This window comes from Corythoichthys intestinalis, chromosome 19 (genome assembly GCF_030265065.1).
Source record: "Corythoichthys intestinalis isolate RoL2023-P3 chromosome 19, ASM3026506v1, whole genome shotgun sequence".
In the NCBI taxonomy this organism is placed as follows: domain Eukaryota; kingdom Metazoa; phylum Chordata; class Actinopteri; order Syngnathiformes; family Syngnathidae; genus Corythoichthys; species Corythoichthys intestinalis.
The window spans coordinates 19256281-19269139 of record NC_080413.1 but is presented as its reverse complement, the minus strand read 5'-3'; the positions used below and the strand labels follow the sequence as shown (position 1 = coordinate 19269139).

At 37.3% G+C, this 12859-nt stretch overlaps 1 protein-coding gene across 3 annotated transcripts in view; it reads left to right on the top strand.

Moving 5' to 3' along the window:
- afg1lb (AFG1 like ATPase b) overlaps nucleotides 1-12859 on the top strand; it is a 78643-nt gene that overhangs the window by 19592 nt on the left and 46192 nt on the right. For all 3 annotated transcript variants that reach the window (XM_057823419.1, XM_057823418.1, XM_057823417.1), the window contains exon 6: nucleotides 5249-5348. In XM_057823419.1, the coding sequence (XP_057679402.1) occupies nucleotides 5249-5348 (100 nt within the window). The remainder of the gene's footprint in view (nucleotides 1-5248; nucleotides 5349-12859) is intronic.

Sequence of the window (12859 nt, the reverse complement as noted above, 5' to 3'; positions counted from 1 at the left end):
TGGTCGAGAGGTGCCGGCGTCGTCATAGCATTCTGTTCAATGGACGTAGACACTGGCAGATGAAACCTTGATAAATGTGCTTTCTAGGAACTTATAAAAAATTGCGTCTCACACCTCCAATTGCTAAGCTAAATGAGATCTCGATGTACGTTTGTGTAATACTGTAGTTCATAACAACAACAAAAGACAATTCCGTTCTCGCAGAAATTAGTAAAGCTTTTTACAAGGCTATTACAATCTCTACTTCTTAAAATAAGACTCTAGTGTTTTCTTGTGCAAATGTGGAATCGATTGAGAGCCAGGCAAGTAGGCTGAGTTCTAGCGGCGACGAAGCCGAGTAAAGTCGCTCCTGGCTGGATTAAACGACGACTGCCAGAGGGGGTGTGGAACTCGTGGGAAAAAGTGTGACAAAAAGAGGAAGTGGTCGTGTTATAAACGTATTGTACTAAACCACAGCAAATGCACATGTATGCACTTAAATACTGCTTTATTTGTATACTGCTCGCTTGATTCAACTCCAAATTACTCACACACTGGCTGAAATGCACTGAACTCGATGTGACAAGGGATCATCAATGGAAAGCAACATCAGTACGGGCGTGTAGCAGCGATGAAGTTATTTTATTTTCCTTCCTTTAATAATTTATATGTTTCTTTGATACCTCAAAATACTTCCACCGTGGACATGTTGAATGTGAGCCAGTAATTTTAGAAAGACGATGTGTTTTGATTACATCAATAGATGACTAAGGTTTTCACACTTTTCGGTGGTTAACTTTCGGCCTTTTAACAGAAAACCGAAAATGCAATTTTAGCTCCGAATTTTTGGTCACATCACTATAATACATAATATTTTGCTCCAATCGGGGATCGAACCTAGGCCACCACCGTGTCAACGGGGTCGCAGACAACTGAGCTAAACATACTGACTGACGGCTTAGTTGTCAGTGTGCTGTTTTGAAAACATCGGGAGTGAGGTTGTAAACGATTCACACAACTCATCATTTCAAGTGCAATGTCCTCAAGCATAGAATTATGGCCCACACACTTTATCATTCAGGTTAATTCAAGTCAGGTTTATATTAACTTGATAAAACAAGATGAGAATACTATGGAGAATGAAGAAATTGAATTAGGTCTACTTAATTAGTACTAAGTACGTAGTACTACGACTTAAAACTTCCCTCCTCTCCAAGGTTTTGAAAAGAGTAGTCTACAACAAACTCAATAACTATCTAGACAAGCTCAACATCATTGTCCCATCACAGTATGGATTCACAAAGGAAAATACAACATATATGGCAGTACTCGACTTAACGGAAAAAGTTTACGATGCAAGTGACAAAGGTGACTACGGAGTTGGCATTTTTTTGGACCTGTCCAAAGCATTTGACATCATTAAGACTGAAATACTCGTCAATAAACTGCAGCATAATGGGATTAGAGGCCTAGCACTAGACTGGTTCCGTAGTCATTAACAATTCTGAATCATCATACAAACTCATCAACCATTGAGTCCACCAGGGCTCCATCTTAAGGCCGCTCCTCTTCAACCTGTACATTAATGATTTTATTATTTCCTCATGCGTTTGACAAAAAGTGATATTTGCTGAAAATATAAATTTGTTCTTTTCCCACAAAAATCTAACTGCACTTCAGCAAATCGTAAATAATGAACTAGAGAAAATAGACACATGGTTCAAATGTAATAAACTCTCTCTAAATTTCAATAAAACAAATTATATCGTGTTTCACTCCAATAAAAAACAAGCCATTAAAAAATCTGTCTAAACATAAACGGAGAAAACATTGAAAGAGTCGGCTCTACAAAATTCCTGGGGGTCCATATTGATGAATACCTTAATTTTAAAAACCATATTGATGATCCTACAAATAAACTGTCACAATATGCTGCTCTTTTTTTTTTTAAACAGACATTATCTACCACTCTCTGCTATTCTCAATCTGTATAAATCTTTATTTTAACCACATTTACACAACTGTGATATCATATGGTGCAACACACATTCACCTTATCTAAAAAAGCTTGAAATACTGCAGAAAAAAGTTATACGTGCCCTAACATGGTCTGAGTTTAATGCTCCAACAAAAATAATCCTTCACCGCCACCATCTTCACCGCCACCACAACCATTATCAACATGCTTGCGTAATGTATCAAATCCTCTATAAACTAAACCATAAATTAGGTGACCTCATACTCATCTGTACACCTCAGCACACATATACTACCAGAAGAAAAAATCTAATCACTGAGAAAACAAGAAGGCTAAAATAGACAAGCTTCAGCATTGTGTGCAGAGGACCACAGATTTGGAATGAACCTGACGAAACACTTAAAATGTCACACTCCATCTTTAAGAAAAAAACTCAAAACGTATCTCCTAGCCATGTACTGTATGTATAATATGCCGATTCTCTGAATAACAATACTAAGGTGTCTCATATCAAATCCAATATAATCAGAATTTTGAGATTTTCCATAGTTAATTGTATGTATGTGTACGGGTGTGTGTGTGTATGTGTATGTTGTCCAACTAGGCCCCTGCTAAAAGCTTTAAATAGCCTCTTTGGAGTGTCCTTTTCGTGCATGTTATATGAATCGTTTGCATATAACCATAGGTGGATCTACTATTCAGGCGAAGTAGACGATCGCCTTAGGCCCCCAACCAGTAGGGGGCCCCCAACCAGCTGCCCTTGCCCCAACGAGCAACGGCTTGGGCCACTGGAGCCAGCACCACCCCCAGCTATTCGTCATATATAATTATGTCAGCATACCAAACAAAAAAATAACAAAACAAAAAAGGAAGCCATTTGAATGTGGAATTTATATTATCTCCCGCCCACACACACGCACTACAATGGACTGTTCCACGAAGACGGACTGAGTATCAGTCGCTTAGCTTCATTTGGCGCCGTTTAGCATTGCTTAGCTGTTCGTTAGCTTCACTGAGCTCTCCCGCGGTTTTCACGCCACCAAGCTCACTACTTTTACAGCTCACTTGCTACTTTGCATGTCAGCCATCGTTTATTTCGAACGCATGAGCAAACGTGCTCTCCATGAGAGCACAAGTGCAGTGAGGGAGAAGTTGAGAACAGGCCTCTAATGCCTCTTTTAACTTCTTCTTCACACCGAACTTAAAATACACGACAGCACACCCTGTGGCGAAACAATGTAGCACAGTTCCAATCAGTCATACAATTACACTCAACAGCTGGTTAACAGCAAAAGCACGTCATGTTCGTCATATAAATAATGACTTCTGGAGTTAATCCCACATACTTCAGAATTAATATTATAATATGTTGAGTAAATACTGCATAATACAGATTCTACACTAAGAATAGCTTTCAAATGACACTTCATGACAAGTATGATTGCAATGAATAATTATTATACTACTATTATATATAGTAGTATACTATAATAATATTGCTAGAATTTTTTTTTAAGAATTGTTTTGAATAATGTTGGATAGGCAAAGTCAGTGTTCTGAATCTGTTTACTTTCCATTCTTTTGCACTTGTAAATGCTATCAGCATTTAACCTCATTGTTTGTTTGTGATTAATTATTGTTATTTACATGATTATTTGTACTTTAATGAAGAATTTAAGTGTTCCAAAATAGTTTTGTGAATTAACAAGCGTCAACAAAAATTTCATTGCTAAATTAGTAAAAAAAAAAAAAAATCGTAAAACTAGTCGGCTGACTAATCAGGAGAAAATTTGTCGTTTAGGACAGCCGTAGTGTAGCAGAACATATTTCCTCCACACCCTTCTCACCTTTTTAACCCCTGACCCATGAAGAGGGCCCCTGGATATGTTCACCTTAGGCCCCAAAATTAGCAAGTCCGGCACTGCATATAACCAAGTACTGTATATCTTGATGTGTGAATAAACTGAATTGAAACCGAAACTTTGGTCTAGTACTACTAAATTTTTTAGTTAGCATTTTTAATAGGTTTATTTTATTAAAGCATACAAATAAAAAATGGCAGCATGTTGAAAAGCTAGTTAACAACATGCTGGTTAACACTGCTTCACAATTTTGAGGTTTGGGGTTCAAATATCAACTCCAACAAGTTCTCTTGTGGGTTTCTCCCACATTCCGAAAATCATGCATGTCAGGTTAATAGAAGACAGTAATTTTTTTGTTGTAGATGTAAAAATTACCTTGAACGTGCTTGTGTCTTCAGGTGACCTGCAATTAGTTGGCAATCAGTCCGGAGCGAATTGCACTCTACTGGAATGGGCCTCACTTCATACGGCTCTAATAATGACAAGCACTGTAGAAAATGTATTGTGGATTACAATACACTGTATTCAAAACACTGGCTCGAGTGAACACACACCTTTTAAAATACAAGCAATGTGGTAGACTGAATACTGTCATGAAAGCAAATATTTCATTTTAGAGCGTTTAGTGCAAAGTTTATTACATTAAAAGTTTCCATTCTTTTGATCGGATTTTAAAATAATTATTGTGGTCTTTTTTTAAAAAAAACATGCCTTTTCTAACAGAGTGGTGGGAATTTTCTATAGCCACTTCAGACAAAAAAAAGGATTTTTGAAAGAACTTGTGTATAGAATTTGGATAGAAAATAAATTTCTTGGAAAAGAAAATTCATAGGCTGACCTCTTTAATCAGTCATCACGCAGGTTATATTGACGGCCATAAAGAGGTCTCTCTCTCCATGTTTGTTCGATAGAGGTGAAAAATAGAGACGAGGGGATTAAGAACAAAAGTGAGAGCGCTGCATCGCTGATTGAAAGGTCAGAGCCCTTCACATAATAGGCAGCAACTCGCAAATGGCCTTGTTTCAGCGTTGTCATCGACCTTTGCTTGAGGTGGAAATAATGTGGAAGAAAAAGCCAGCACATAATTGAACGGTTATTCGCATAGCACACACACACATTCATACGCGCAAGTCTAGATATAGGTTTCGAGTCTGCTGCATTTGCTCGATTGATTAGTTTGTGTCCACTGCCTTGTCCTTATCATCATGACCATTCAGTCTCACTACAAGTGGTTCAGGTATACATGTGTAAGTAGCATTGTGTTGACTATGTCCATACAAAAGCACCGAACAAGCACACCTGTGTGACACTAATCAATATGGAGTGTTTCTGACTCGCTTTGACCCATGTCATGTGGAAAGTAAAAAATGAAAGGTGAATCAATTTGATATTTTGCGCTTCTAAATCTTCTATGGTTTCTTTACGTTAGGTGACGGACATTGCTGATGCCGTGATTCTGAAGCAGCTTTTCCGGACGTTATTCAAGGCCGGAGTGGTGGTAGTGGCGACCTCCAACAGACCGCCTGATGGTACTGGATATTTGTTTTCCTATATATAGTGGTATAAAAAAATAATCAGAACCTTTTGGAATTTCCCAAATTTTGGCATAAAATCACTGTCGAATCTTTGTCAAAATCACACAGATGTAAAAACAGTGTCTGGCTTTAACTAAAACCGGCCAAACATTTATAGGTTTTCATATTTTGATAAGGACAGCATGCAATAAATGACAGAAGGGGGGGAAATAAGTAAGTGAACCCTCTGCCTAAGGAGACTTAAAGAGCAATTGAAACCCAATTTTTACCAAACAATTTAAGTCAGGTGTATGCCCAATCATTGATGAGTGGTTTAAAGCTGCCCTGCCCACTATAAAACACACACCTGGTAAGAATTATCTTGATGAGAAGCATTGCCTGATGTGCATCATGGCTCGATGAAAAGAGCTGTCTGAAGACTTGCGATCAAGGATTGTTGATTTGTACAAAGCTGGGAAAAGATCTCTAAAAGTCTGGATGTTCATCAATCTGTCTGAGAAGTTGTCTACAAATGGAGAGAGTTTGGCACTGTTGCTTCTCTCCCAAGGAGTGGCCGTCCACCAAAGATGACGCCACAAGTTCAGCGCAGAATTCTCAGAGAGGTAAAAAAGAGCCCTAGAGTGTCTGCTAAAGGCTTCCAGAAATCACTGGCACAGTCCAGTATCTCTGTGCACACATCAACTATATGTAAAACTTTGGCCAAGAATGGTGTTCATGGGTGGAGTCCACGGAGGAAGCCACTGCTGTCTAAAAAAAGGATCAGGATGTTTCGCAGAAAAAACCTGAGGCCGTCTGTCAGACAGTTGAAGCTAAAAAGAGGGTGGATGCTGCAACAAGACACTTGCCACGTTTACATGGAGCCAAATATTCCAATTACAATCGGAATATTTGTTCAAACCGAATAAATGTGTTCCATATAAACATCTCATTCGAAATGAACAGGCCCAAACCGAATGGAATTTCATTCCGATTCACAGGGGTGGAATATTCCTTTTCCCAAACCGATTAGAAGTAAAATTATATCATGTAAACAGGGAAGCGGAATGGTGTCTGGTTGCGTTCTTTCTGCACATGCCCCGTACTGACGTGGTGACGTCACTTGGTGACGTAAGTAACGTCACTTGCAACATGGCTTCCAAGCACACTGACAACGCACCCACACAACTTTTTAAATGAACGGCGTATCATTCTGAAGTTTTGTTTCCACTCGAAAAGTTAAAACAGCAGCTGATCTGACGATCGAGCTCCATGTTTTGCAACGTGACGCTTTGTTTTGATTAATCTGCGCATGTCAGACGGCAGTTGTCAAACGTCCTTCGGAATAAAGGCAGACACATGTAAACGCTGGATCGGAATAGATGAGGTGACATGTAAACAGCTGATGTGAAATTTCCATTCGGAATGATTTGAATCGGTATGAATAAAAGTCAGCATGCATGTAAACGTGGCTAATGATCCAAAACACAGAAGTAATCAACTTCAGAATGGTTTCAGAAGAACAAAATACACAATCTGGAGTGGCCAAGTCAAAGTCCAGACTTGAACCCCATTGAGATGCTGTAGCATGACCTAATGACAGCAATTCATGCCAGACATCCCAGGAATCTGACTGAACTACAGCAGTTTTGTAGAGAAGAATGGGCCAAGATTAGTCCTGATCGATTTGTAGAGAAGAATGGGCCAAGATTAGTCCTGATCAATGTGCCAGACTGATCTGCAGCTACAGGAAGTGCCTGGCTGAAGTTATTGCTGCCAAAGGGGCGGGGGCACAAAATATTATATGGGATGATTCACTTACTTATTTTCCCCCCTTCTGTCATTGTTTGCATAGCATACTATCCTCATGAAAATATGAAAACCTATAAATGTTTGGGTGGTTTTAGTTAAAGCAGATACTGTTTTTTCATCTGTATGATTTTGACAAAAGATCAGATCACATTTGATGGTGATTTTATGCAGAAATGTGTGAAATTCCAAAAGGTTCAGATACTTTTTCATACCACTGTATTTTTAATTTATGTAGCTTATATTTATTAATGCGATACTCAAAGTCACGATCCTGTCCCGTGGTGTGAGACGGTAGAATCATGACACACCTTCCAGCCGAGTTACTAACAAATACTCGCATCTGCTGGTTACTCGCAAGAGAAAATGCCTTGTTAATATTTTATTTATTTATTTATTAAAAAAACAAAAACAAAAAAAGTTAACCATTGGACTAATTTATAGATGTTTTTTAAAATTCATTTTAATTATTAGTGCTAGATTTTCAGGTGACGTGTTAAATTGTATTTTTATTGTAATTTAAATCTTTTTCTTCACTGTTAAAAACATTTTGTGTATTAAATCATGGGTAAAGAATCGTGACATGAATCGAATCGAGTTTTTGTAATATTAATTAATATCTGTATAGATATATTTTGTTGTTGCTTCCTCCCTTTGTATGAAGATCTTTCACCCTTGAAAAATTTCCACCAAGCACTGCAATTTGGTTCAACTGTCATAGGCTTGTTTATATCTCCCTAAATAAACAAAAAAATGCAATAATACAGTAAAGTGTTGAATAAATAACTGCGTACGTAAAAAGGATCGCAATTTTAAATGAGTTACTATGATTTCCCTTGACCTAACCCCCCCCCCCCGTCCCCCGCCTGAATGTGGATAAATGTTTAAAAAAATAAAAATACAGGATGAAAGATAACTGTTATTTTTCTCCTGTTTCATCATCGTTTACATGTACCTAAATAGCAAGCGTGTATTTGACATTAGCGACCACTTTACTGTTTTTTTCCCCAGACATCTTCACCTCTCAAATGTCTTAGAAGGAGGCCAAGCATTATTTACCCTAACCCGGTTCATTCACTTAATTTCCACTGTAATCAATGCGGTCAAAAAAATAACACTTACCCAAGAGGATTTTTCTGAGAGGACACAAAATGCATGGAACACAATGTTAAGACACATACTCAACATCTCTGATATTTACAAGCTATTAAGAACAAAGACACCAAACCTCACCAACTTAATAGAAAGCTTACTTGGTATATTAATTGCGCTGTTAATGGAATACATGACAGCATACAGGAAAACTGGACATGAAAGGCATACATTTGCCTTCTTTATTGATGTGGAGATGGCGCTATCAAAAGGCCCCTCGATGTGTTTGTTGATAGCTTCCAGTGAGAGCACATAAAGACGATTTCTATGTATTTTTTGTTTTTAATACTAATGGAGACTCGAAAGCGAGAATGCTTGGCGGTATGAATTGCGTCTTTTGTTTGGAAACTATCAGTACGCTACCTCTATGTTGTTTATATTTAAATGTCTGAGGTTTGATGGAAGACTGAAGCCAAGAATTCTAAGCAATATATTTACATAATCGTTGTATCACTAAATTCTTTTCCCATTAGAGAACCGCTGCCTCTCGCACGCATCATCTTCTAAAATATGGATATACTAGTTCTGACATTAAAAGGGAGAGTGAGCAAAAGTACTCACCCTGTACTAAAGATGACTAAACTACTAACTAAACATTTAGGTATAAAAAAAAAAACCATACTTTACTGCCATTTATTTATCATGTACTATAGCTTGCTTTATTGTAAATCACTTTGAGTACCTATCTGCTTTTTAAAAGGCGATATAAATAAATTTGATTATTTATCCTCAATTAAAAAAAAAAAAAACATCATTTTAAGAAGGTGTCGATATAAAGTACTAATTCATTGCATATAAAAACTTGTTTAGCTATGTAAAGATACAGTGGGGCTAATAAGCATTTAGTCAACCACCAATTGTGCAAGTTCTCCTACTTGAAAAGATTAGAGAGGCCTGTAATTGTAAACATGGGTAAACCTCAATAATGAGAGACAGAATGTGGAAAAAAAACAGAAAATCGCATTGTTTGATTTTTAAAGAATTTATTTCTAAATTAAAGTGGAAAATGAGTATTTGGTCACCTACAAACAGGCAAGATTTTTGGCTGTCAAAGAGGTCTAACTTCATCTAACGAGGTCTAACGAGGCTCCACTCGTTACCTGTATTAATGGCACCTGTTTTAACTCATTATCGGTATAAAAGACACCTGTCTACAACCTCAGTCAGTCACACGCAAAACTCCACTATGGCCAAGACCAAATAGCTGTCGAAGGACACCAGAGACAAAATTGTAGACCTGCAATAGGTAAAACACTTGGTGTAAAGAAATCAACTGTGGGAGCAATTATTAGAAAATGGAAGACATAAAAGACCACTGATAATCTCACTCGATCTGGGGCTCCATGCAAGATCTCACCCCATGGCGTCAAAATGATAACAAGAACGGTGAGCAAAAATCCCAGAACCGTACAGGGGGACCTAGTGATTGACGATTACAGGCTTCTCTAATATTTTCAAGTGTGAGAACTTGCACAATTAGTGGTTGACTAAATACTTATTTGCCCCACTGTATGTTACGAAAATACGAACAATTTAAGATACCTGACAAGTTTCATCACTGTAGTAATGATAGCTGTCCCGACTAGTCGACGTCATCGATGACATAAACGCGTCAACGAGCACGGTTAACAAAGGGTTGAAAAAATATATTTGCGTGGAAAGTTGGGAATGGCGGATGCTCGGGATTCAAGCGGGGAAAGCGGCACAAAGACAAAAGAGCTCACTGGAGTGACCAAAGCATGGACTTATTCCAACGAAACAAGACAGACAAAGCTGCAATGCCAAGCTTGCATACCATGGCAGCACGTCGGCCGTGAATAAACACCTGAAGCGGCGTCACCCAGGTATACCGTAATTTTCGCACTATAAGCCGCTACTTTTTTCCTTCATTTTGAATCCTGCGTCTTATGCGGCTTATTTGTTGATTTATTTGGGTTAATAGGTAACACTTTATTTGACAGCGGCGTCATAACACTGTCATAAGACTGTCATAATTATGACATGAGTATCATGGGCATTACTGAATGCTTATGTCATTAAGTGCCATCCGGCAAATTATGTCACTAACTCCATTAATGTCCAGCTCCATCTTTTACATCAATGCAAAAGTGAGATTTGCTGGATAACACTGAATGACATCTGTTAGAAGCATTCATAAATGCCCATGACAGTGTCATTCATAATTATGATCGTCTCATGATAGTGATATGGCGCCATTGTCAAATAAAATGTTACCAAATACCATAACTAGAAATTAATGAAACAATTGGAGCAGTAACTGAAGAAATAATTAGCACACAACATAGATTTTGATTCTTATTTACATCTATAGCACTGCAACGCATGCTAGGAGGCATGTTGGATGACAACAGTGTTGACAGCAGGTGGAAGCAGACCTTGACTGTCTCCCACAAGGGAGCGTGATGGCCAAATGAAGCTTGTTAAAGCAATGAAGCTTTGCAGCCAAATGGTTCAAAGCTTCATGGTGGTTCACATTGTCTTATGACAGTCGTATGATGCCGCTGTCAAATTAAGTGTCACCGGTTAATATCTTTTGGTTTAAATATCCCATAATACAGTGACGACAGCTGTGGCTTATAGTCCAGTGCGGCTTATCTTTGAACAAATGCCATTTTCGTGCCAAATTTGGTGGGTAGCGACTTATAGTCAGGTGCGCCTCATACTGCAAAAATTACAGTATATCTATGTATATACTCTATACAAATAAAAGTTTTTTAGTTTTAATTATACTTTGGGGAAAAAAGTGAAAAAACATGTCTTATCTCTCTCCAATGCATAATCTGAATGAAAACATTGAATAAACAATTTTTTTTTTTTTTAATGGGCGGTAATTTTGGAAGACGACAGGAGACAACAAGCTGGCGGATCGTAAGTCCATATAACAACATTTTTATTTAAGTTGCCTATATATGGGTCATACAACAGAGTATAGGGGCTAATGCAGCTACCTAGTTTAGGTAGCGTGTTGCCGCCTCCGTTAAAATCAGTAATAGTGAAAGTATCTTTTTATTGTTTTAGAACCAGTTTTACAAATAAGGAAATCCTTATTATTTTGCTTCATCTTCATCAAATTATAATCAATAGAAGAATTTATACTAATGCTTCATCGTAGTTCCCAGCGAAGGTACATTTATGTAACGTGCGTAGCGGCTGACAGCTTCATTACCCCTACGAAATAAATGACTTTTTTTCCCGCAGCAGTAGTACAACTATAAATTTGTAATCCTTTTTTTTTTTTTTTTTTTTTTTTAAATTATTTGTCCCTAATACTCGGTCATAGAATCGTATCAACGTGCATCAATACATTTTTTTCACGTACTTCACTCCGGTGATACGTGAAGTTTATTTTACGTGAAGTTTATTTATTAGCTCACTCTAATGCTGAGAACAATATAGAAATACCACAAAAAGAGAATGTAACAATTGTTTTGAATCCCGTTGGAAAAGTGAAGTCACAGTGTTCTGAATCTGTTTCACATTCCATTCTTTTGCACTAGTTAATGCCATCAGCATTTGACCTCATTATTTATCAGTGATTTGTCATTTATGTGTTTATTTGGGCTTCAATAAAAAAAAATTATTGTTTGTAAATGTTTTTTGTTAATTAATAATAGTCAACAAAAATTGAATTGCTAATTAGTTTAAAAAAAAAAAAAAGTTAATATAAAAATTATTCAGCTAGTCGACTAATCGTTAAAAAAGTATAACTGCGACGGCCTTAGTAGTAATTGAAAAATGACCGTATTGGCCCGAATATAAGACGGCCCTGATTATAAGACGACCCCCTCTTTTTCAAGACTCAAGTTTGAAAAAAAGACTTTTTGAACATCAAATTAATTTTTATACAGAAAATAATTACAGTACATCCGAAAAAAATGATTTTAACAATATATTTGAGAGAAACAGCATGTTATTTTGCCTTATTCAAATCTTAATAGCTGAACATTTAAATATGTAAAAGTGCTCTCACATTCGTAAATGCGTAAATGAATGGCTTCTGGTTTTTGAAATGTAAATAAGCCAATCTATTGTGATAAAACAACAAAATTGCAATAACTGCATTACCCATCAAAGTAAAGTCTAACTGTAGTCTTGAAACATATCCGAATAAGGAAAAACATTGCAATAAAATAATGCAAACTAGTTAAACTTGAGAGTAGCTGAGATCTGTCATGACAGAACATCGCTTCAATGATATCTGGCGCCATCTAGCATCGTGAATGGGGAGAGTAGCTGAGATCTGTCATGACAGAACATCGCTTCAATGATATCTGGCGCCATCTAGCGTCGTGAATGGGTATGATGTCTAGACCGCGAATATAAGACGACCCCCTCTTTTTCAGTCTTATTTCAATGCAAAAAACACCGTCTTATATTCGGGCCAATATGGCAATTAAAAATTTCTGCAAGATTAAGTTGCACTCAGCGTTAATGAACATCTACTTTCTATCAACTTTACTATCAACTTTCTTCTTTTAACCACTGCAACATTGTTGAGTAAGAAAGTAAACAACCACTTCCTAATGATGTCTTTTTCTTGATGCCGA